The sequence below is a fragment of the Athene noctua genome, chromosome 3, assembly GCF_965140245.1.
Source record: "Athene noctua chromosome 3, bAthNoc1.hap1.1, whole genome shotgun sequence".
Classification (NCBI taxonomy): Eukaryota; Metazoa; Chordata; class Aves; order Strigiformes; family Strigidae; genus Athene; species Athene noctua.
This window is the reverse complement of record NC_134039.1, coordinates 35,769,342-35,795,829: the sequence shown is the minus strand read 5'-3', so window position 1 is coordinate 35,795,829 and position 26,488 is coordinate 35,769,342. Positions and strand designations below refer to the sequence as shown.

General features: G+C 37.2%; 1 protein-coding gene across 1 annotated transcript in view; it reads left to right on the top strand.

Moving 5' to 3' along the window:
• The first annotated feature begins 631 nt into the window (after nucleotides 1–631).
• Nucleotides 632–26,488, top strand: part of CFAP54 (cilia and flagella associated protein 54) — a 121,560-nt gene continuing 95,703 nt past the window's right edge. The window contains exons 1-13 of the mRNA XM_074901471.1: nucleotides 632–828; nucleotides 6,147–6,252; nucleotides 9,974–10,120; nucleotides 13,273–13,444; nucleotides 15,247–15,305; nucleotides 16,656–16,799; nucleotides 17,235–17,348; nucleotides 17,443–17,544; nucleotides 21,256–21,454; nucleotides 22,539–22,634; nucleotides 23,730–23,842; nucleotides 23,960–24,128; nucleotides 24,427–24,512. Of these exons, the coding sequence (XP_074757572.1) occupies nucleotides 632–828; nucleotides 6,147–6,252; nucleotides 9,974–10,120; nucleotides 13,273–13,444; nucleotides 15,247–15,305; nucleotides 16,656–16,799; nucleotides 17,235–17,348; nucleotides 17,443–17,544; nucleotides 21,256–21,454; nucleotides 22,539–22,634; nucleotides 23,730–23,842; nucleotides 23,960–24,128; nucleotides 24,427–24,512 (1,704 nt within the window). The remainder of the gene's footprint in view (nucleotides 829–6,146; nucleotides 6,253–9,973; nucleotides 10,121–13,272; nucleotides 13,445–15,246; nucleotides 15,306–16,655; nucleotides 16,800–17,234; nucleotides 17,349–17,442; nucleotides 17,545–21,255; nucleotides 21,455–22,538; nucleotides 22,635–23,729; nucleotides 23,843–23,959; nucleotides 24,129–24,426; nucleotides 24,513–26,488) is intronic.

Sequence of the window (26,488 nt, the reverse complement as noted above, 5' to 3'; positions counted from 1 at the left end):
ACATTGATAAATATGGCCTGGTTGTTTCCTAGTTTGCCATGTTTTTTTTAATAGATAGAACTGCTTAGAGGATTAGCCCACTTTCTTTTTTTATCTGTAGTCGTGCAGTAGGCTGGCTCAGTGATGCAATCAGTAAGTTCAAAACGACATCCCTGGTGAAATATGTTATTGAAAACCTGTCCCATAAGGTGTCTCCTGGCCTTGTCCCAGCTTCCTCCACCAGCCTTCACACAGCAAACAACCTGGATACTGCAACTCCTTTTGCTAGCAACAGCCCCAGCCGCTGCCATGGTGCAGGGTGCCTGTGAAGCTTCAGCTGCCTCTTGGCAGCACGTACCCTCAGAGAGAGGGAAAGGCCCTTCCGCCGTGCCAGGACCCCTGGCTCGGACCCCTCCGGCTGTGCGAGACCCCTCGCTCGCCCCCCGGGGGCTACAACCCGACCCCTAAGCCGAAGACCCCTTCTCGGGGGACGAAGGCAGATTTCACCCCGCCGCCGCCCCTCCTGGAGCGGGGGGGTTCAGCGGGGAGCTGTCACCACCGCAACCGGGCCCCGGGGCCCCCTCGGCCGCCGCCGCCCCTGCGCGCTCCGCGGGGCCGTTGCCTGGCGACACGGTCGCGGCCGGGCCGGAGCATGGCGGAGCCCGCCGGGCCGCCGCTCCCCGCCTCGGTCCCGCAGCCGCCGCCGGCCGTTTTCTTCGGAGCGGTGGCCCCGGGCAACCCGGTGGTAGACAGCTTCGAGGCCGAGCTGCGGGACGTCCTGGGCTTCCTGCGGCGGCTGAGAGGCGCGGGAGAGGCCAAGCCGCAGCAGCACGACCTGCACCGCCGCGGGTAGGGCTGCGCCGCCCACCCCTTGTCGTCCCCGCGTCGCCACCCGCTCCGGGAGCCACTTGCCCTTCCCGCCTGCCCCTGCCTCACCCCGCGCCCCCCTTCGGCCGCTCCCCTCGTTCTTTGCCCCTCCTCCAGCCCCTTCCCCTCGGCCGCCCCACGGGGGCTTCCCGCGCCGCCTGCCCGCGGCTCCCGGCCTGCGCTTCCCGGCCCGCCGGGCACCGCCGCGGCGCCCTCCTCGCCCGTTCCCGCCTTCCCGGCTCCCCCCTCACGCCGCGTCCCAGAGGCCAGGGAGCCCCTTCCCTCCCGCTGCCTCTGGCCAGGGAGCTAGCCAGGGGGTGGTTCACCTGGGTCAGCTTCTCCAGCAGCGTGCCAAAACACCAGCAATCCGTTTCCCCCCCTTTTTTACAAAAAAAAAAAAAAAAAAAAAAAATTAAACCCCCTCCAGAATCTGGACACTTCCTTTTTCAGCACTTCCTAGAAGTTAATGCTTTAAGGAGAAAGCACACGGTGTTGGCAGGACCACTGTTGGCTGTACTGTCAGAGCTGCCTGAGCTTTCTGGTAGGAAAATCCCTTCACAGCCTTGCAGCAACTGGCAGCCCAGCGCATGTGCTACTGCGTGCGAGGGTGAATACTTGTGGGCACATACGCGCCTTCAAAAGATGCGCTCGCAGCAGGGCTACATGAGGATAACACCATACAGCTCTTTTTGTGCATATGTCTGTGTCTACGTTGCTATATTTTTATAGAGATGCAGGCCGAGCATATGGCAAGTATAATTGTGCATATTTGTTTGCTCGCATACATGCATATCTGTGGGTATGCATAAATCTAGATTTTGTAATGTAGTTAAGATAGAGCAACTGGAATCGGTGTATGATTCATACTGCATGCATATGTCTTTCATAGACTGTGCATTTCTCATGTAGCTGTTCCTGTTGAATTTAGGTACATCATAAGATAAGAGTTCAACTGCTTCTTTTAAGGTTGATTTTCTATGTTATTACCTGAGCAGTGATCTATTCTAAATGTATGGGTCTTTAACATAAAAAATGAAAGTTTCCCAGGTTATCAAAATTTCATTCAAAACCAGCACAGGAATTAGGTTACAGGGTGGTTACCTTATCACTTAGGTGCAGCTGCTATTACGTATTTCACCCAGTACTTTCCTGGATGTAGTGCACAAATGACCCTTCTCTAAAGGAGCTGTATACATTTTCAGGAGGTACTCAGATCCTGCAGCCTGGCATTTGTCTGCACTGGAGATCTTTCTTTTTCTAAGCTATCTGGCTTTCTAATTTGTTTATGTGGCATGTTCATTGTCAGGTCTAGGCCTAGATCTGTCATGCAGGCATCAGTCTCCAAGCTTTTGCTTCTAGAGTTTTGAATCTCAGTATGTTGGCTTTTTATATTGCTTCAGCAGCTGATTTCAGTGCTTTGCTATTTTTAAGCTTTTCTGTAGCTTCAGACCTTTTTTTTTTTGCTTTAGCTGATCTGTATTCTTACTTTGAAAGTTATCCTCTCTAGGGATCTAGCTGTTTCAGACACTACCAAAATTGCTGATAAACACATTAATTGTATCTTCTACACATTCATTGAATCTTAGAATCATGGAATGTTTGGGGTTGGAAGGGACCTTAAAGGTCATCTAGTTCCAACCCCCATCTTCTGGTTGGGAGTTGGGCATGATGAATCTGATCTGCATGCCAAGCTATCAGTTTCTCCAAACTTTTCGTTACTTTACCCTCTGGAATATTTTGACCTGGGTAAGCTCTGTCTTATTCAAATTGGTATTGTGTAGATGTGAACCATGTCCATACATAACTTGGTTGGCATGAGAGCGTTTTCTCATCCAAAGAATTCTGCAGTGTTCATCATGGAGATGAGTGCTAACGCTACCTGGGTCTTGATCCCAGAAGCCACTGGTAGTGATGATCCATACCAAAACTCCAGGGTATTGAGAATGTGCAACGTAAAGCTCCAAGTAGCTCTGCATCCTCTGGTGTTCTTTATTTGTATAGGGGCAGTACAGAGGTAGAAGACTGGAATTCTGATTATTAGCATATGTTCAGGCAGCTAGTAAAGTCATGAGTATATATTTGTGATTGTGAAATTTCAGGGTTGTTTCTCCCTCTTGTTGTTTGATAACAAAATTAGACTGTGTGCTGCCTGCAGAACCATCTTTAGTCTAGTTGTTCCTAAGAATTTCTGAAGGTAACGTCTACTACAGATGCTTTCCAAAATGCTCTAAAGACTCCTTGCTGTCACATTTCTCAAGCTACTTTTCCTGAGATGGGTTGAGATCAAAGTGTTCTTATTCAGGGAGCAAGAAAACCAGCTTCCACATGGCAAGTATGTTCAGTTTAGAAAAATAAAATAGTTGGCTTTATTCCTCCAATGCTGTCAGCCTTTGGTGTTGATAAATCAACAGGCTCTAATTCAGGCACTTACAATGTTCTAATGTAAGAAACAAAAATTACTGAGGACCTGCCCTGTACTGGAATCATGAATCTTTTCAGTCAGAAGAAGTAGCAATCAAAAGTATTTTCCCCTCAACTAAATGAGAAGTTGTTTCAGCCCATTTCTCTTGGCAATGGGGCCATCAAAGGATTACCTTGAGCTACTGATTTTATCTCATGTTGTGCAGCTTAGCCATCCTTATTTAGTAAGACATCTTTTGATCAATATCAGAGAATCCTTTCTACCTGTAGTAAAGATTTTTGGCCCAGAAGTATAGCCATGTGGGCCTTACCCTGTGCACACTATTATGGGTTGACCTTAGGGAAAATTTTTTTATTATTCACAGAGTGGTTGGAAATAAAGAAACTCCACCTTTGAGCTCCAACAGCCCAGTATTTTTTTTTAAGAATTCACTTGTTTAACTTGTTCTGGTGCCCTACAGCCTGTTTAAAGGAAAGGCTGATGAGCTGTTTGGGAAGTGTCTCACTCTCCTCCTTTTGTCTGTCAAAGAAACATTCCTGTGTCATGAACTCACTTGTAGTCATGGCATTGTAGCAGATAGAGTTTATCTTAATCTTCCCATTGAAGTTGAAAATCTAGTCAGATTTGTCACTACTTTACTAAACTATTACATCTAAGAATCTCGTGTTAATATGAGCATTCAAAACAAAAAATGAAGATGACCTTCTCTGGGGACTTTCCAGCTGATCAGTCTTAAAGAAGTTTATTAGTCTCACCTTCCAGAGCTTTATCCATAGTCATTCTTACTATCAGTTACTTTACAGCTTTACAATCTGATAATTACTTTTTTTTTTTTTTTCCCCCCCTTCTTTCTTCCTCCCCCCCAAGTAGTATTCATCAAACCTCTTGGACTCTGCAAGTCTTTTCCTAAGCTTCTGCCTTTGATAGTCCAAGGGACCTCTGCACAGATGCCTGACAGCTTTCTTTGCTTTGGAGACTCTTTACATATTTACCCTTACTAACTGGAGTTGGATACTTCTCTCAGTATAAGAGGTCAGTAGCCACTCAGGCTGTTAATTGCTTATGGATGGACAAGCAGGGACTCATTCCCGATTTGGAAGGTGCTCTTCATTAAACTGGGCTATGGTTTCCTTTAAAAACATAATGCCTTAGAACATTTTACTCGGATTGCTGGTTTTGGCCTAGTTTGTGCTGTTACTTAATTTTTTCTTTACAATACACCTCTAAAATGTCCTACTTATTTCTTTGCTGCTTACTATCAAGATCTGAGAATTGTGCTGAGATGACACTTTTAGAAAAAAAGGATTATGATTGTTGTAATTCTTTGGCATAAAGATCATTTTGGCAAGTTTCTCATACAGCCATCTCTTTCACCTTGAAATGTGAAGGTGGCTTGCAGCTTTCTGTGTGGAAAAAATGATGTTACTTATTGTGCTTTTTTTTAATTGCAAGTTTTCTTATAAGCTGAAATGAAGAGCTGTCTAGGAGACAGTGAGAATGGATTCTAAGTTTCTGAATGTCAGAAAACAGTTTAAGAAAGTGTCTTGCATTCTAGTCTACCATCACTGTTTTAAGAGAGTGAAAAGTTCCAGCTACCTCGCACCAGTAAGCATAGAGTTTACATGTGAGAATTCATCTTGAAGGTGATTTCCAAACATTAATTCCTTTCTCTTTAGTTGTTTTCCTTCCTCATAAATTGCTACCTATGAATAATTTAGCTGTTGTGGTTTCACAAGGCACTCTTAGCTGAGGTTTCTGTACATGTGATTTGTTAAGAGAGTAAATGTAAGAGATGCCTGGCACTGTGAACACTGTCAATAATATTAATAATTCGGTAACAGGATTCTTTTCTGAAAAATCCCTGTGCTTATTATCAGTCTGTCTGATCAATTACTGTTTTCCAGTTTGAATATAGCTTTCTTAAAGAAGTCTAGGGTGGGATGGTTGTACACATGAGGGCACTAACCCATCAAAGAGCAGTCAATAGGGACTGTAATACTGGTGTGATGTAGTGAGTTCCTCTGTAGAGGGGGCAAACAGCTTAGAGCCAGTTACTGTTTATGGGAGGCTTGCTGGTTCAGCCAAATAAGTAATTTGTTACACAAAGTGATCCTTGATGACAACTGTGACTAGAATAACAGACAAAGGCAACAGAAGGGCATTGCAACTATTGCCATAAAATCCTTTCTATTTTAATAAATGTGTCATTTGCCTCTCTCTGAATCCTACCCTTTATAATTTAAAATTCCTGAACATTTCATGCCAAATATAGTTCATGCTAGAGGCTTTTTAATTTTAACTTTCTTCTTTTGTGATTCATGGTATAGCTCTATATACCATAGCTCTAATACTCTATAGCTCTATGGTTTATTCCATAGCTACCAGTTCCCAAGTTTGCTGCTACCAGATATGTATTGTTATTTTGGGATCTTTTTTCCTGCTTTTAGCATTTGTAGTTTCCAGTCCAATAATTGCTGTGAGCTGTAATTCACTGCATTTCTTTAAAATATCAAATTGTTTCTTCAAACAGAACCTCTGAAATACTAGCTGAAAGGTGGGACAAGTTTTCCTGTTGTGACCATGTTTGAACAATGCAAGGGGATTAATACTAAGACATTTTAATAAGAATTTACACAGGAGAAAGTTCATCCTGGTTTAAATATGTGATAAATAGCGGTGACAGAAATGAAACCCAGAAATGGTCTTGGCTGACTGTTAAATCCTGTTTTAATCATCACTTGTTTTGAAATATGTAGAGGTTCAAATAGATTTGGAAGAAAGGAGTTTTCACAGTTTGAAGTTTTCCTGACTTGTTTACTTGTTATGACAGGTCTACTGCCAGTTTAATCTGAAACCTTTTCTCCTGTATCTTTTTTAGAGCAAATACTTTGTTTAATATTTGGATCAAATATAAACCTCGACTGCCAGAGTGGTATTACAATGAAAAACTACTGAAAGTTGGTGATTCCCTTGCTCAGATCAAAGTAAGTCATATGAAAACGGAAAAGGCTTAATCCAGTCTTTGTTTCATTATGTTTCTGTGCTACTTTAATTTTTAATCACATTTTACTGGAAGCTATTTAGAAAGTAAGAAAAACTTTTACAAAATCATTCCAGTGAGAGTTGGTGATTTGTATCTCTTGCTTATTACTGGAAAATTGCCCTGATTTTTTGATATGTTTTCTATATCTGTATTTTCTATGCACCCTTTTTAAACACCCCGAAATCTTTCTTTAATGTTTGTTTGATGTTTCAGCACGGTAGAGTGCAATATCTGTGCCTATAGATGCTACTTAAGTATAAACTGAGTGATAGAGCTAGTTGCAAGTCATTCCTTTTAGGATTGAAGAAGGATGTGTGGTCCTGAGTTACAGAGTTATGAAGCAGGAATACTGAAGGTTTACAGAATTACATCTTGATTTATGATAAAGGTTCAGTACTTAAAAAGTTGCTTGAGAGAATACACTTAAAGTTTGTAGAGAATTATCATAATTTAGAGTAGGGGACAGCTGCTAAATAGAAGCTAGCTGCTTAGTGTGATTCTGTGTTTGTAATGATCTGTCAGTGGGTTTTTCTACTTTTTGCCACAAATATATTAGGATATATTTCTTCGGTCAGTAATACTTTCCTAGCTTAAAACTCTGGCTATTTAGTCTGTCTGTGTTATGAGACAGTCAAGTATATATTTTAACTATGTCCTTCAGTCTTTCAGGCCTATTTCGGACACAGATTTTTAATATTAGTCTTCTATATAGTTGATTGTAATAAAAAAATTACATTTATAGCACGAAAGTTAGTGAAAGTCTATAACTTATTTGTAGAATTCTTCCATGATTTTGGACAGGTTTCTGTAACTTCTACCTAGTTTTTGAACATAATGGGACTAAAAAATTAAAAAAACAAGCCTGTATTTTTTTCAGAATGGGAGTATTAAATTTTAATTCTGCCTCACCCTGGAAAGAAGAACAGATAACTGACATTGTGTTTAAATTCAAAATAATTTTTAAGAACAGTCTATTGATTTTTGCATTAGGAAAGTAGTTAAATGCCTGTTGTCACCTGTATTCACCCTTTTTCATTCTATGCAGCATATGACACTATTAGATCCCCTCTTTTCCCCTAGAAAAGAAGAGGGTATAATTGGAAATACATCAAGATAGTTGAGGGGCCATTTTTTGGTGGAATTCAGATTCAGTGAAACTGTTCTTCCACTATTATGTCCTTTGCTTATGGAATCCAGCAGGGATAAATGCTGTTTATGCTATTTATGGAAAGTGTATATACGTGGCTACTAGGTGAGCTTTCATGACAAAGGTATGAGTATCATGCAGATGTTATGATCCTTCACTGCATCTGCCTTAAAGAATTCCACAAAAGTGACCTGCCTCCTGAATAAACAACAGCAAGCTGAAGCTGAACTTCAGCAGCAGTCATCACTCAGTGGTAGGTTGAAGAAGGCATATAGAAGAGTCCATAACTGTGGAGCTATTATAAATTGAAGGTGTAGGCTCATGGTGTAGGTTTAGGAATACTTACAGCAATTCTTAAGCTTGAATAACTGCTTTTGTTAATAGCCCCTTCACTGCCTAGACAATTCCACTCATGTTTTCTTCAAGTTTTCATACCTTCTGGGCCCTAGGAACTGCTTGGCATATTACATGACGCTTTTAGTGCTTGGGAACTGCTGCTCTCACGGTGTACTTAGTAAGGTTATTTCAAACGCAGCAAACCATGCTCTCTGTGCTTTACATTGGCTTCCTATACCACAACTGAAATGTAGTAATTTTGTTCTTATGTTCAAGGTGCTTAATGACCTGGCCCTAGGTTGCCTAAAAATAATCTAGAATTCTGAGTAAAGACTTCTGCTTGCAACTTCAATCCTCTAGTGTAATGTGGTTTTCTACAGTAAAGGTGAAGTTATCAGTGTTGTTAAAAAAGTTGTTTTGTTGGCCAGCCTAAAACTTGGAAATGAGCTCTCTTGGGAACTCTCATTTTTAAGTGCATTTCGACTTTACAAACTTAGTAATGGAGAATGGAGAAAAAAAGAAAGAAAAAACATGAGATGGATGTTAATTACCAATTTTAATGCATTACTGAAAAGATGAATGTGGTGTAACACCAAGTTCTGTGATAGGTAGGGTACAGCCTATTCAAGTATCCCTCTTGAGTCCTAGTTGAAAACTACTGGTGATTATTTTAAATTTTAATCCATCTTGATGTTAGATAATACTTAATGATATATAGTCTTCAAAAATGAATTATTGAATATAAGCAGTTAATGGATAAGCACTGACAACTTTCTGTCCTCCAGCTATTTTTTTAATGCCCTCTCACTTTAGATTTCTTCCTATTACATATCTGCAACATAACTTTTAGGGCACACCTAAATTCATTATGTCATATATCTTGAAATTAGTTAGCCCATTAGTCATCACACTGATCAGTACTGACTCATTTTTTTCCCCTCCCTCTCTGCCTGTATCTGCCTGTTATCTCTGGTCATATACTTTATTTTCCATATTTTTTTATATTACATATATTTTAAACTGTTTGGAAGAGAAGTTACCATTTTGTTATATATCAGTAACTATCTTAATAGTATTCTGATCTGTGACTTTGGATTCGAAGAGTTATGACAGCCTGAATCTATGTATTAGATTACACAAGTGACCAACTGGTCATAGCTGTTCATGGAAAGTGAAAGTTTCTGTGTATGGCTCCTGCTTTCACACAGGAAAGAGAATGATAGGGCCATGTAAGTTAGACTCCTCAGATGATTAAAAATTACCATAGTGGTAGGAATTTGTACTGAAAAAAGTGAATGCAAGTAAATACTTTAGAGTTTTCTGTGGTTAAACATTAAATGATCATTTTTAGAAATACAAATGAGTTACTTGTTCCCCATTATTTATCATGAGCGGTGTGTGTGTGTCCTAGAATAGTGAAGTTTGTAGTAAACCTCTAAATCTTTGCTGCAGGAAGTGGTGGAGGTGATTCAGTAAATGGCACTTCCACATCTGAGTCAGAGCTGAGCCATAGTCTCAGCATGATGTTAGAGTGGTTTAACATGCTGCTGGGCAGCTCTATTTTCAATGAGACCTAAAGCTCAACATCCTGTTTGTTAACAGTTCTTAAAGACCAAGTGGCAATTTCTGGTCTATTAATGCTGATTTCTTGGCCATATGTAAATTCCGGTGGTCACTTGTTTCATTCTTTTTTAGTGCATCTTATTCTTCCTCTTCTCATCCTCTCTGCTTTTATGAAAAAAGGACTTTGACATCAGGGAAATGGGAGAGAGAAGTGATAACATCTGTGTATTGTTTATAAAGTTCAAAATTATGAAGTACTTTTCTCAGAAGTGTAGTATCATTATCATTATTTTGCAAAGCTGCAGGACATTCTAGGAACCCTTTGAGTTTATTACATTAGCCCAGAGAGCAATTGTTCTCTGATATGTCATATTTATGATTAAAATAAACAGAACCTCCCAAAATACGTGCTCTTAGGTACTTCAACCTTTCATATGCTGAGTGTTCCCATTAGAACTTACATTGCTGAATGTTTCTATGAAACTTTAGTGTTTTACTTCCAGCTGCTCTTTCACACTGATACTTTTTTACGTAAATATGATAAAAATTAGCATGTTTTATAGAAATAGAAATGTAATATATAAACTATAAAAAGTACATATTATTAATTCTTCAGGAATATAAATTGGCACTTCTACAGTGCTATGGAAGATACCTTCAGCAGTTTGTTTCTGTAGACCTTGACAATATCATAGATGATGTGCATCGATTTAAAGCCACCTTTTTTCCAAATGGCTTCAGAGACAAAAATGCAGCACTTACGGTAGGTTGGTTTTGGTGTTTTTTTTTTTTTTGTTCAAAGACATTCAAAGATCCAAAATAACTAGCCTATTTTATCCTCCTTAAATGCACTTAATATTAAATGAATATTATTAACTAATCTTTAATGGTTTGTCAATACATATTGTATTGAGATTTAGTAGTCATATCTATAATATGAACATTCAGAGTTGGTGTACATTTTTAAGAGGGTATAAATTCTTACGCTTTTGTGACACAACCACTATCAACTTAATGTTAAAAAGGCAATTTTCTCTGAATGGGTTATTCTGTAACTGTCTACAGCACTTTTTGTTCTGAAATAGTTGCTATTAGCCACTGTCAGAATCAGGATATAGGCAAAATTTGATAACTGTCTTGCAATTGTTGCAGAAATTTCTGTACAGTGTGATCTAAGAACTGGGCACAGTGCAAGAGGATTAAAACATTGTACTGTAATTTGTACCACGAATGTGCAAAAATATGACATGTAAAAAAAGCTCATCACATAGTAAAAAAGCAGCATTGCTTTACTATCAATAGATTATGAACAAAAGAGACAGAGTGCTGAATAGTTTTGTAAGTAAGTGCTCTAAGGTCTGGGAAGGTGAGTGACCTCAAGAGTATGTTGGCATCCTTTTGTGTTAATTGCTTGTCAAGATAGAGGCTTGAAATTTATCATTTGTTATCTATGGAAGAAAGTGTTTCAATAGGTATAGGAGGAATGCTAAAAACATGTTAGATTTTACCTTAACTAGTTCTTTGCTGAGAAGCAATATTTTCAGTACATGATGGATTTTTCAAAATAAACTCATGCAAATTATTCAATGATCAAGAACAACAAAATGAAACCATAGACATCTCCTGTGTATTGAGCTAATCAAACTCATGTTTCTCTGGTCAGAGTTAGATTGTAAATAGGTGTTTAGTGAGGAGAAAAAAGCAGTTGCTTAAAAGCTAGAAGCAGTTGTCATGATAGAAGAGATACTGTTTATATTATTTTTTTGTTTTTCAAACATAGTTCAGCTTCCTGAGAGAACATGATCAAAGACTATGTTAATCCATTTTATTTTGGTATTTAAAAAATGCTTTGTAAATAAATTTGAAGTTCCAGAGATGGTTTCTCTTGTTTTCTATGTCTGCCTAGACCTTGAACCAATCCTAGTGCCAGCTGTTACCATGGATCTATACTAAAATGCCTGTTCTATAACTTGTCCTTTAGACACTGAGATACCCCTAAATTTTCAGATATGGAAAATTATTATTCAGAAATGGATAATGATAATGTGTCTAAAGTCTAAAGACTTTATATGTAAGTTTTTTTGCCAGGTTTCTGCAGCTAATTTTTATTTTTTAATGTAACACTAAGGAAATAGAAATGGAGTTCCGGGGTTTGAAACTTCTGGTTTCAGTGAATTACCTAAAAAAAAAAAAAAAAAAAAAGAAATATTATCAGGTTATTAGGCTTCTGAGAGGTTGATAGGTACTGACTGGCCATGCCCCATTTAGCTCATTTTCTCACATGTTGGTTTGTTCACATGATACTGTACTCCAGACAAGAGTGAGATCACATGGTAGAATCATAGAATGGTTTGGGTTGGAAGGCACCCTAAAGATCACGTAGTTCCAACCCCCCTGCCATGAGCAGGGACACCTTCCACTAGACCAGGTTGCTCAAAGCCCCGTCCAACCTGACCTTGAACACTGCCAGGGAGGGGGCAGCCACAACTCTGGGCAACCTGTTCTAGTGGTACACCACGCTCTCAGTAAAGAACTTCTTCCTCACATCTAATCTGAATATACTCTCTTTCAGTTTAAAACAGTTACATCTCATCCTATCCCTACACCCCCTGATAAAGAGTCCCTCCCCATCTTTCCTGTAGGCCCCCTTTAGGTACTGGAAGACTGCTATAAGGTCTCCCCAGAGCCTTCTCTTCTCTGGGCCGAACAACCCCAACTCTCTCAGCCTGTCCTCATAAGGGAAGTGCTCCAGCCCCTGATTGTCTTCATGACCTTTCTCTGGAACTGCTCAAGCAGGTCCATGCCCTTCTTATACTGGGGGCCCCAGAGCTGAACACAGCACTGCAGGTAGGGTCTCAGGAGAGAGGAGCAGAGAGGGAGAATCACCTCCCTCGACCTGCTGATCATGCATCTTTTGATGCAGTTCAGGACATGGTTGGCTTTCTGGGCTGCGAGCACACCTTGCTGGCTCATAGTCAGTTTTTCATAACAGCCCCAATTCCTTCTCCACAGAGCTGCTCTCAATCCACTCATCTCCCAGCCTATATTTGTGCTTGGGGTTGCCTTGGCCCATGTGCAGGACCTTGCACTTGGCCTTGTTGAACTTCATGAGGTTTGCATGGGCCCAACTCTCTAAGCCTGTCCAGGTCCCTCTGGATCGCCCATCCCTTCCCTCCAGCGTGTCAGCTGCACCACACAGCTTGGTGTCATCCGTGAACTTGCCGAGGGTGCACTCAATCCCACTGTCCGTGTTGCTGACAAAGATGTTAAACAGCACCAGTTCCAATACTGACCCCTGAGGAACACTCGTCGTTGCTCTCCACTTGGACACTGAGCTGTTGACCACAACTCTTTGAGGGCAACCATCCAGCCAATCCTTATCCGTGAAATCCATGTCTCTCCATTTTAGAGACAAGGATGTTGTGTGGGACAGTGTCAAATGCTTAAGTATTACAAGGAAGAAAAGGAACAATGCATCTTTAGAAGAAAAAAGTAATGGATGAGAGTGAGAAGTAAGCTATCTGTGATACCGATGGAGAAGTGCAGAAAAGTTAAGACTTGCTTTAATTTACAGAGGACATCTAAAGAGAAGCCAAGAACTAAAGCCAGATTCTTTGAATATCAGATTAATGCCTCATTCATCCTTTCTCCCTACGCCCCTTTCAGCAGCCCTAGTGCACTAGGTGCATTTTCATCCTGTGATGCAGTAGAAACTGCTCAGGCTACTGGTACAGCAAGCTTAAAGCTTTCACAGTTTCTCCATATTCTAATGCTCATTTCAATGTCATGCCGATTTTTTTTTTCTGGTATACTTGATCTTTTAATACCATTTTGTTATACTTTGCTGATGTGAAACTGACATGCATCTATTTTAAGTATATCTATTAATTTTATGTATGTTTCCATGTGTTTTAGTTCCATGCTTTGCAAGAAAGGAATGTTTGCACTTATCAGATGGTTTGCAGCAGTGACAGGAATCTCCAGAATCAAGAGTCCCTGCAGATTTGTTTCAATGTCTTGTCCTCATTACGACTCACTATGCAACTGGCTCTACCTCAGGAGAATTTGTATTGGCTTATCTACAGTGGTACCTCAGGCTTTTAATTTACATTTCTTTGCTAAGCAAACCTGTGGAGGGAAAATTTATGCATATTCTTTAAGGTCAACCTAAAGGTCATGAATAAATCTCTAGTTAGTCTTCAATCACAGTAGTTTTTTTGGTAATGTTTTGTTTTTCTAAAATAAGGGATTTTAAAATTGAAGTTTCTACATAGTGTACCTTTTTCAGGTGGACTGTTGTAATAGCTTTTTCATCATTGCTGTGGTTAGAGTGTACTAATAAAATGAAATCTGATGGCATAAGGGCATTTTTTGAGTGAAACCTGATTAAAAAAAAAAAAAGTCAAGATTTTTCAATCAGTAAAATGTTTATGTTAATGCGTTTAGTTTTTTTTTTTAAAAAAAGAGATTACAGAGTAGACAATGATTGTCTGACATTACATCTTTGGGGTTTTTTTAAATGATCTTTAAGGCTAGCGTTAATAAAACTATTCTAAAAAACACCTTATACCACTTAAAAATAGGAATCTCTGTATATGATTTTAGTGTACTAGTTATAAATGCTTGAATTAGGAAAAAAAATAAGGAAAAAATTGACTTTGTGAAATAGATACACTTACAATGGTGTATTGAGACTTTTATTTCAAGAACAACAACAGTGTATTTTTGCCTTGAAAGGCAATGTTATTTAGTCAAAAGTCAAAAGGCTATTGTTACTTCATTCTACTATGATCAGCTGTTGCAATATAAATTGAGGATGCAATGTATTTTTAATTTTGGAAAATTTACTTTGTCTGAGCTCTAATTGGTCAAAATTCTTATCTTTTTTGTTTTGCTGGGACTGCTATTGCCCTCAGTCCTTACTTCTGAAGTGTGTTTTTTGTTTGTCTGTTGCTATGGGAGAAGAATTAAAATTAAAATATACTCACTTGCCATTCTGAAGTCCTACTATGTATATGGGGGACAGGTCTCTGTACCAAGCCTAGCTAATAATCTGATCTAATTAGAAGTAGGCAATAACTCAGATTTTCCCCAGTTCCTAAGCATTTTTTTTCAATTTCTGGCAATAGGTTTTGTGCCCCATTACACATTTGACTGATACAAAGAAATTTTCCTAATGCTTGCTCCTTTCTTGCTTACTGGGATAATAACACCCATCTAGCTGTGACAGTTGACATTGTGATGCCTCCCGCTGCCACAGGTGTCTCTTTCTGAACATTTGTACAGACAGAAGAATAGATTTTTTTTTCCCCTCAGAACTGCAATGTCTTCTATACCTTTAGGGCTGATGTTTGAAAAGCAATTTTGTGACATAGCCTAAATTAAGTAAATTTTTGACAGGATTATATTTCTAAGTCACTTTGATGCTCTTGAAAACCTCAGTCACAATTAATTTTCTTCATTTCACATATCATACTTACTATTACATAGCAGTTGTGTTGTCTGCCAGGACAGTGCCATGACAGACTAAAAAAATCATGTAAGGTTTGTAAGGAGAGATAATTTTGTTTAAAGAGACTGGCATTTGGGGATAAAAATATGATTTTTCTTTCTATCAGTTACTTAATAAAAATTTGATATAGTACATTTTTAAGATGTCATTCTTTTATTATACTGCTGCATTGTGTGGGTATTTTTGAAGGTAATATCACCCAAGAATTTAATGGCGTCATCTTCTATAATTTAAAAGTAGTTATAGAGCAATCACTAGTTTAAGCCTCTAGAAATAACAACCCAGATATTAAGAAAAAATTTCAGTTGGTTAGCATAATAAATTTCATGTAGGATTACAGAACTTACCTGGTTTTTTTGTTTAATTTATTTTTGCAGGTACTATTCATATTTACACCATATGCAGACATTTGATGATGATAGGTCAGTCTGCTAAGGTATGGCAAAATGAATAGAACAATTTGAAGTATTTACAGAAGATTGGAAAATGCACCTGTATTTTGCATAACGCTATAGCCTGACTTTTCTATTTCATTGTCATTGCCAATAGTAGTGAATAAAAAGTCTAGACTGCAAAATGGCCAAATTCTCAGCCCTCATGCCTTCATGATTCTGCTCCTTCCTGAGCAGTGGAATGGAGCCCAGCATAATGTCTTGCTGGTGTTTGAGGTCGGATATGTTAGACAGTTTCAGAGGGTTCTATTATAGCTTTGTTTTGGACAACTGTATCAAGTCCCAAGATTTGGTCTTTTGTTTCTTAAAATGTGGAGATGTACTGACACCTGGTGGCTAGATTTTCAGTTGTGAATCCTTGATTAAAATGACCCGACCTTTCCCCAATAAAAATAATAATAAATCCCTTCCCTTTTTTTAACTATGAAAGTAGGTTTTGTTTGTCTTAGCTTTACTTTTTTCTTCTAATACTTGAACAGAGTCTGACTCAGACTTAATCTAGTATATTTTCTTATCTGTTTGTTATAGTCATTTTTCATTGAGCAGTCAAGTTTTTTTTCTCTTTGAATATCTTTTATTGAAATCATAAGAGATTTAGCACTTCCTTTAATGTATTCAGGATTTTACTATATAGGAAAGAGAGGAAATGATAGTAGGTATTTCAGATTCTTTAAATTCAGAAAAAAAGAAAATCTGAATATTGATTTAATAATGACAACTTAATGTTGTGCATATTTTGTTTTGTGTACCTCAGGGAACATCTGACCCAAAGAAAATACAAGGGGAAGATATTGTTCAATCAATTTAGTAGGACTAATACTTAAAATTAGACTGCTGCAATGACTATGTTTTTTCTAAAGTTAAGAGCTGTTAGTGTAGTTTTATGATTTTAAATTAATATGTGTGGGCTGTTACCAAAGAAAGCAGACTCTGTTGCATCCCAGAGAAGCTTGCTGATCTAGTTGAAAACTAATTTAGTAAAAAATGATCACTAGAACTGACACAAAGGAGAGGGCTAACTTGAGAGACAAGGGTAGGACCTCTGTCTGTTGGCAAGGCTATAGTGAACTGGAGTGGTTAAGGAAGCTTGGAGGCTAAAATATAATGCTTGACTATAGTTTCAGATGGGAAAAACCCCAGTAATATGTGGGAGGAATGCTTTGTAGTCAGTAAAATATGTTAAAAATTAATACAATATCTGTATTATTTTTTCCCCTCTTTTAATTCATTCTACCAGGTGAGGATAAGTCTCTGTATGTGTCATTTAGTAATATGGAAGTATATTTATATAGGTTAAAATGCACTCAGTTTAAAACTGAATTTCTTCAATACAGGTCTTGGAATACTTACTGTGGGCCAGTATATGTATGGAATCATCCATTCCGCTCTTATCTGTACGTTATTTGACGTGGAGAGCCACCCTATATACTGCAGTTTCTCAGTGTTATTTTGATTGTCAAGCCAGCATTCATGGAGAGGTATCCTGATTTACCATAAAGTAGCGTTTCAGGTGCAATCAAATAGAAAATAAATATTTATTTAAACATTCCTGATTATTATCAGATTGTATGTATTTTTAGAGTTCTGCACATATTCCAAAATTTAACTGCAATGTGGAGGTGTGTTTCCATATGTAAATGAGTTATCAATTAAAAGTTAAATGCAGTAGTACTTTGTAATATAATCATAGTCATAGACTTCTAGCATTAAATAGTGGCCAATGCATATTTACAAAAGGTATTTTGCAAAGGTTTTACTTTCCTTTTCAATTGTTGTTCATGACCTGGCTTTCATTGCAGCTCTTTGTAGTTGTCTGAATTTAAAAAAGGTATTATTCTAAAATTAAATACCAACATAAAGAATATGACAATGTAACATAATTTTTTAAAATTTATTTTTAATACTTTGGACAGATATTTGCTCGCCGTGGTCTTCTTAAAATTGATGAACTGAAGCAATTTGAAAATATTGGCTCTTCGCTGGAAAAATCAGAGACAAAAAGGGTTTTTAGAGAAGCCACTTTAAAGGTATTTGCAATTCATTATAAACAAGCAAAATAGTTACAATCTCTATGAATAGATCACGTAACACAGTTAGTGACTTATTTTTTCTTTTCATCAGATGTCAGTAATGATTTTCAAGAGAGCAGTATATGAATCCAGAAGAAAGCCGAAAAGCTACTTTTGGCCTAAGTTAAGAGTTAGTCTGAAAGAAGCACAAAATGTAAGTTTAACATTTTGTATAATCCTTCTCTTTGTTTACTATTTGCATGTAATGAATACATGATATAATTCTGCTTAATTCACATGGTACTATTAAAAAGGAGAAAGTTTTACTCCTTCAGTTTCATAGTTAACATAATTTATTATTAAAACTCAGAACAAACTTGAAAGGGGGGAAGATGTAGTAATTACTACTTTAGAAAATACTGTTTTTTCTAGCATTTTTTCCCTTTAGCAATTCTGTTAGCAATAAAAATCAGAGAAAACTTGTCCAAATTCATACCAGGTATGTGGGAGTCCCAAGTTTGCCCTGTTGTGTTAATTTACTGTGAAGGTGAAGGGGTACTTTGAAAAAAGCTACCATGTTTTTATATTTTTTTTGTACTTACATTGGAGAACTCTTAAGTCTTGAGAGACTGTTTTTGAAGGCCACTTACTTTTCTGCAAGATGCCATAGAGAGAGAAAGGCATCAAGGATACAAAGTAGACTTTTAAGGAAGTAATGAATTTCCTCAAATTTCACTCCTTTTGTTCTTTACAGTCAGTGTCAAAAATGAGTGATCTACTGGGATAAGAATTATAAATAATCAAAGAAAAAGTTTTTTTGTGTGAGTGTGTTGTCCCTTTTTAGGTCTGCATGACGACTTTAGATCAAAACAGATCAAAACTTAGTAGTTATCTTTATGCCATTATACCACTATGTGGATTTGAAATGGTTATGCATCTTACTTAGATTGTACCATCAAATTTTGGTCATAGGTTGATAGGTCTTTTTAATTCAAGACCTTTCCTAGATGCAGGACTGCACAGATAGAATAGAAAGTTCTCATTTTTATTTCAATGTGCCAAAGAGGATGCTTCTATCTGAGTGGTTATTCCCTTTGTGAGGTACAGATGCCTGTTCTGCTTTCCTGCTATTTGCAAATGTGATCTAAATAAATGTAATTCCTGCAGTATTTCATAGGAATCTGGCAGAGAGGAGTGACTGAAATTACTAATCAGCAATCTCCCACACCCACTTTCTTTTACTGAGTAATATTGCCTGTTCTTTGGGATGTTTTGCACCCATGTAAGCAAAAGATTGTAACCTCTTTGCACTGTGACACCCTCTTTTGATAAAAAGTATTATTCTATGGAATGTTGTTAGCTGATGGTGATATAGATAGATAGGTTTTATGGAGTAAATTATTTTCTTTTGCAAATACTGCATTATGAAGAATTACTGTTTTTGCAGTATCATAAGATTAAAGATGTTGGTTGCGTAGGACTTCTGGAAGTCATTTGGTCCAGCCTCTAACTTGAAGCATGACTTTTGCCAATGATAGGTCAAATCAGATGTGGCTTTGTCTTCAAAATCTTCAATGAAGGAGATTCCCTAGTCAGTCTAGATAATTTCTTCCCTACCCTCCTAATTAACATACTTTTCCTAATGTCCAATATGCAAGTTATCCCTGATGATTTTAGAGTCACCTGAATTGAAGTCATCTAGTCCAGTTCCCCGAAGTTAAAACTGTGGTCATTACTCGTTGTTATACTACCTGTTTCTACTCGGAAGAGTTTGGCTTCTTTACTTTTATCAGTCTTCTTCAAGGAATTGTGGGCAGCATTTAGGTCACCCATTAGCCTCCTCTTTGCCAGACTAACTAAGGCTTCCTCAGTCTATTCTTTTACATTTTATGCCCCTAATCATCTTGGTAGACCTCCATGGGACCCTGTCCCGTTTCTTAGCATTCTTCTTTCACATAGGAGCCCAGAAGTGGATATAGTACTCTAGGTGGAGCCTCCTGAGTTCCAAGTAAGGGAAGAAAATAACCTCTCAATGTGCTGTACACTTCTTCTAGTGTAATCCAGTCTGCAGTTTGATTTCTTTGTGACAAGAGGACACTGCTGGCTCAAGTTTAATAACCAGGTCATTTCTGGCAGCGTTGCTACTCTGAAAGTTGATTTCCAGTCTGTACAGATGCATTCCTCCCCAGATGAAGAGCTTGGCCCTTCTCCTAGTAGAACTATTTCCTCAAGTTTCTTAAGGTCTCCTTGGACTGAAATTCCATCATCTTTAATTCTCATGATGTAGACAGCTAACCATTACATATGTACCTCATCATATAATGGGAAATTGATGAATCTCCATTTTTTGAATGACAAAAAGAAAGAGATACTACAAAGCAACATCTTTGCCACAGTTTATCTGATGCTAGAACAGATTCCATCATTCAGATCTGAACTAATAGGTTAAATCTGGATTTTTTTTGTTCATAATAATTAATTTGTTCATAAAATACTTTGGGATAAGCTACATGTAAAAATATTTACTGCACTAGGTACAGTAAAAGCCAAATAATGCAAAATCAGAATGATGTATTTTCTGTCTTAGTTAATATTTATATAATTTTTATCTAGTTAATTATTTGCCGTTAGTTTATCCTATGTTGGTTTTTTTTAAAGAAAATTGTATTAGAAAGACATCAGAAGCAACTGAGATTGCTGACTTGAACTGTTTATGGTTAATAGTTAAATGATAATGAAGTTATACTAACATGTTACACACATGATCTGGTTGTATTGAACACTTCTGCTACGTAAGTTATTCATCAGAGCTTTTTAAAACATCATCTGATGCTTCAGTTTCAAATAATTGACTTGAATCGTAATTACTATTAAACAGCTGTGTGGACAGCACAATCAATCTGTTCCAAACCTCACTTACTGGAAATTTCCCATTATCCAAGATAGGGCCCAAACCTCAGTATGTTCAAGTATATGTGGTTTGTGTGCATAAAGGCACCAGTCAACTTTCTCAAGGTCTGCTGATTCTGGAAGACTTAAGTATTTTGAATGATGATTAGAATATTAGGAACTCAGCATGCTTTCAAATAAGGGTGTTTTCCCATCAGACACCCGTCATGTTACTAGGAACCTATGTCTGTCACATAGCAGGGTATCATATATCTGATCTCCACAAGATTGAAAAATCTTCAGTAATTGATTTTTTTCTGCATTGTCTGTTTGACTTTATGACAAAACTGAATGCCTGAAGTTAACAACAAATTGTTAGAAATTAAACTGTTCATAACTCATCCACAAAAAAGTCTTTTGCTTCTAAAATGTGCTACAACAGTTTCTGTTGCGTTATTTAAGAAGGAATCATATTGAATTTTCGTATTTGTTTCTGCATGGCTTTTGTAGTTTTACGAGATTTGTTGAATGATGTAAAATCTGAAAGCACAGTTTTAGGAACAGTATTTTTATATTATGCTGTTTGAAATGTGCAAGTGAGAAAATATAATAGTGTTTCATTTTCACTGCAGTGCTAAGCATCCTAATCATTCTCTGATTTTCTGTAAAGTGTGTAGAACTTAGCTCCTTATGGTCAAGTCTGTATCATTATAAGGAGAGATCTGGGTGGCTTTACACTACATGGTCTTAATACTCTCACCCATTATTTCCATTGTATTGTTTTCTAAGTAAAATACCGTACAGCAGTGCATCTGGTTGCTATGAAATTACGGTACTTCTTAAGTACTGCCCCTGCTTGCATAAGGCTTTGCTATGCTTTTGAAGCATGAAATTCATAACAACAATGTATTTTACAGTATAGTATTATTTTCTGTTTTAAAAGTGTACTTTTTGGTGGAGAACTGTTTTGAAAGAAATCTTGCTTTATTGTAACTCGGTTTAGGTATTATAAGGCTTATTACCTTTTCTTACTTAGGTTCCATGGCCTCGCACTACTACTGAACGTCTGCTGACAGAAATGTTTGACGGTGTTGCAGCTCAGTTCCTTGCCATCCTGGAAGCTCTGTCTGATAGTAGCAGGCGTGTGTTGTGCCCTGCTCCACCTGTTCCTGATGAAATTGAAGTTCGTGATGTCATTTCAGAGCTTTTTTTTGCAGGTCTGGAAATCCTCTCAGGTAACAGCATAAAGAAGCAAAAGGAGTGTTGGTGAGGAGCCCAGACCTCCATTTTATTATTTTTTTTCTTTGCTATAAAAGAGAGAACTTGCCTGAAGGCATATATTTCATTTACAACAATAGCATCTGTAAAAGCAAGCAATCTTTCTCAACTTTGTAAAATTTAAGATAAAAGTCTGGGTTGATATGTGTGTTCTATTATATCAGTAAAAATCTACAGTAATTTATGCATATCTTTTCTGAGTACAGTGGAGTTCACCTTCTTCATAGCAGCCCATACAGTGCTGTGCCTTGCATTTATTGCTAAAATGGTGTTGTTAACATACCAGTGGCTATTTGGCTATTGCTGGGCAGTGCTTGCACAGCACCAAGGCTGTCTCTCCAACCCTTTTTACCCCCAAAAGGCTAGTAGGCTCGGGGTGGGCAGGAGGCTGGGACAGCTGACCTGAACTCACCAGATGGCTATTCCATACCATATGATGTCATGCTCAGCAATAAAACCCGGGGCTAAGGGAGAAGATGGGGGGACATTAGTGGCCATGGCATTTGTCTTCCCAAGCAATTATTATACATCCTGAGGCTTTGCTTTCCAGGAAGTGGCTGGATATCTGCCTGCCTATGGGAAATAGTGAATAAACTGCTTATTTTTTTTTTAGTTTTGCTTGCACACACAGCTTTTGCTTTTCTTATTAAACTGTCTTTATCTCAACCCATGAGCTTTTCCATCTTATTTTCTCCTCCTGTCCTGCTGACAAGATGGAGCGAGAGAGCAGCTGGGTGGGGGTCTGAAAGCCAAGCAAGGTCAACATGCCATGGTGTTTCATGTATTTTTTTTCAAAAAAATCACTCAGAGTTAGATTTAAAAACTTGAGAAAAACACTGGACTTGATGATTCCTTCCAAACGTTATTTGCTGGGCTCTGGACTGAATATAGCCATAGGTATACAGATATTTTGTTAATAAAAGAACTTATATAGACTAAATACACTTCAAAATCATATTTTCTTGATATGATTACTGGTTAATTGGAATATAACAACTCAAATACAATATAAACTGATTGAATAAATTGTCTATATTAAAGGTGGAGTGAGCAGTACTGGTATTCAAGGAAGTCATTGCACTGATCATTTTGGCATAATTAATGCATCATCAACCCTTCTGCAGTTGATACTAACAGGTAAAGTAGCTTCAGATTTTCAAAGGATTCTGTACCAAGTGATGTAAATGCTTGGTGAGCAAAATTAATTTTCAGGTTTGTAGCAGTTCTGTGCTTAAAGGGACTGCAAAATGCTGTCCTCTGTGTGAGATATGCTTGTGTTTACATATAATGTTAACGCATTCAGAAGAGTTAATGCAGAGGTATCATTACAATTTTCTTAACACAGGTATTATTTAAATAGATATAGTAATATATGGGCATTGTAATCACATACTGTTCAATGTAACAATTCATCTAGATATGTTCATGCCCCTAAACAGTCATTCAGAGGCCATATTCTGCAATGATGTCCTGGTACATTCTAATGGAAGATAAGTGGGATGGAGTAAGAGAATGATGATCTTAAGCCTGTTGAGGTCCTTGGACCAATCATTGTGCTGCTTTGGAAAATAACAGCCATCTATTACTAAGTTAATATTGCTAACATCTTTTACCAAGTGACCACATGCTCAGGTAATGACAATGGCTGTGGCATATTCTTAGGACTGCAGAACACTCCTGAGTATATCAGCTAAGACACTTGCTTAGAGTTCCAAGGATGAGGAAAACCCTTTTCTGCCTTACTGTGGTTTGGATAAACTTGAAGAGAAATAGACTCTTTGTGTGTACATGCACATTTTCTGATACAGTAATGAGAAATGCTCACGTAACTTGCAAGAAATTGTTCATGGTTTTATGCATTTTTTAAACTAAATTTCTGGTAAGAAGGGTCATTATGGGGTGATACCCAGATTTAAGCTCCTTCTGCAACAGAAAGACTGAATCCTTGATATTCTCTACACAGCTACATTAATATCAATAATAGTACAACCTCTTTGGAATGTAACAGGACATTACAAATGCATCATTAAAGTAGTATGTAAGCATAGACGTTATAGCAAAGTTATAAAGCTATTGTATCTTGTAAAGCTATTAAAACATCCTTCAGTATTATGCTGACTGTTCGATAACACATGGAGCTTTATCTTTGTACTTATCAATACTAAATTATTAAATTAAATTAAACTTCTGAATGTATATAAAATAGATAAAATATTTTTGTCGTCACTGCAGGAGAAAAGGGGGTGTCTGGAGATGCTGCGGTGAAATTCATAAAATTAGCTTTCAGCTATGAAGAGTGGGATGTGTTTGATTCTGCTATTGAATTAGTTGTTAATTTTCTTCAGGTAATCCAGATGCTATTTAGACATTCTTTATGTAGCCTTCTCCTATGAGGGTAAGGAAGAGTATTCAAAATACATATTTTTAAGACAAATTTCTATTGTTTTTTTCTTCTCAACTAGGTTCAAGATGACCCAACATGGAAGAAAGCTGAAATGGAACTCAAACTTCTTACACTGATGCAACCTTTACTATTTCCAAGAAAATGTAAACAAGATTTTTCTATTAGTGAAAATAATACCAAAGAAGCTAGGATGCCTGATGGTTCTGAAAAGAAGCAAATGTTTAGAAGTGAGTGTTGTTCAGTTATAGCTGTGTTTGCTAGAAATCAACTGTAGTTTAATTCTATGACATTCCAAAAAACTACAGATATCTTGAAAACTTTCTGTTTCCAAAAATAGAAATACTTACTTTTCACAAAAGTGAATGAATTCATGAATATCTGTCTCCTTTGTATCTACTGTTTTTTAGACCATATTATCTGCTGGCATAAATTGGTAAGTCAATTCACTCAGATATTTTCAAACATAGGTTTTTAACTAGAAATAACATCTTACCTTTCCTTTTCTTTTATAAACACTGAATGTAGAGGGTGCCTTAAAGCATGGAGAGCCTTCTCATGATCTTATAATTTTGGCAACAACAGTGTTTTCCTGTGTCTCCACATCTAAGCAGGTAATAACAGAGACATTGCTTCTAAATGAATACTTAACCTGTAACGAATGCATATAATTGAAGACCAAAGGAATCAGTTGCATGATTAACAAACTGAAATAATATACAAAAATGTACCTATGAAATGTGATCATTTTGTGATTTTTTTAAAAAAAATTTGGTTCGATTTTTTTTTATTGGTGCTATGTAATCAGGCTACTTTAAAAATGTTTAGTAGATATTAAATCTATTTGGAAGACCATAGGGCTGATTGCATGTTTCAGCTAATCAAGCAGAGATCAAATTTCTTTAAGTATATTAGATTTAGGTGGACAAGTGTGCTCAGCTGTACAAAACACTCTGCAATATTTATAGAAACAGGAGCAGTTACCCTAAGGAATGATAATGACTCTATAGCAGCGGTATGCCTGCAATTTAAGGTAAATTCTCACTGCAAACAAACAAGGAACAGCAACAATAAACCCAAAGAGAGTGGGACTTATTGTGCTGAAGTCTTTACTACAGAAGCATAAAATACCAGGTTGGAAGTGATCTCAGTAATATCTGTTTATATATCATATTTCTGATGGTTTATTCCCACAGTAACCACTTTTAACTTACTTGCTCAAACTGAGATTTCCCTTAATGTGCGACTATGAGGGGAAAAAAATATAGTGCAATGTCTCCACTAGCATTTACATTAAAATACTTTGTGATTCAAAAGACTACTGAAAAATTTTCCTTCGAAAAACCCTGTTCTGCTAACATGGCATATGTCTTAACTGCAAAATTTATTTTAGATATAACTTGAATATTGCCCCAGTTTGAGTATAACTGGGCAGACACACTTTTAGCTTTAGTGTAATATTTTCAGTCAAAATATCTTGCCTGTAAGGTAGTTATACCTTTAGATAACATAATTTGTCAACTTTTGTACATGATCACTGTATCAGAGAAGCAGGTTACCTGGATTTAAACTCTTCTGGTTCTTCTACATTTTCTCACAAATCTCTTCAGTACCTAATCTGTCCAGGGAAGACAGATAAATTCTCCCCTGATTAACAGAGAATTCGTGGATGGTGATATAGCGGAGCCAATCTAACAGCTTGCTGCCACCAAATAAATGGCAAAAGTAATCTTGATTTACTTCTTTTTCAGTCTTTTTCTACCCCTACTTCTCAATATCAATATCTTTGAAATCTTAAGCTCGTACACATACAGGTAGTGTGGATATAGCAAGCTTGAGTTTCATTGCATGTCTAACTCAGGTGTAAGTGGCAATAAAGATGTGTACCCATCGTTAAACACTGTTCAGAATGTGTTTTAACACAGTGTAGACAATCTATTCTCTTTTAAAATGTGTTAATTAGGAGATTAACTGAATAGAGTTTTGAATTTGTTAATTACTCTCTTCACAAGGTGCAGATGTATTTTAACATTTCTTTCAGTTAGGTATTCCACTCCAACCTTTTTTCTAGTTGTTTAATTCGTTCTTCACTGCTCCCTCATCTGAGATGCACCAACAACCCATGGAAGTACTCTGTCAAGGCAAAATGAAACCTTTTAACTTAGATGATCTTCTGCAAATATTTAAATACTGTAATAAGAAAAATACTGTAATAAAAAAATTACAACTGTTAAATTACATTACTTAGTTTCCCCAGAATGTATTGAGTATTACAAAATTTTGCAGATAATTTGCTTGTCTCTCCCATGTAATTTTCATCTCACTGCTTTCTTTGTCTCTGTCACTTTTAAGAGCTTGACAATAAAAAAAGAAATAAAAAAGCACCTCTAAAACTGCTTGTATTGTTGGGTGAAGAAAAGCTTTTTTTATTTTAAATATTTTAAAAAATATTTCTTAAGCTTTCAAAATGTTGTCATCCCCTATAAGAAAGTTAAATGTGATAATGTCTTATTTACTTTGAAAAATTTCGGGACTTTTTATATACTGTTTTGAGAGTGTTTATATACGCACCTGTTTCTACAATTATATT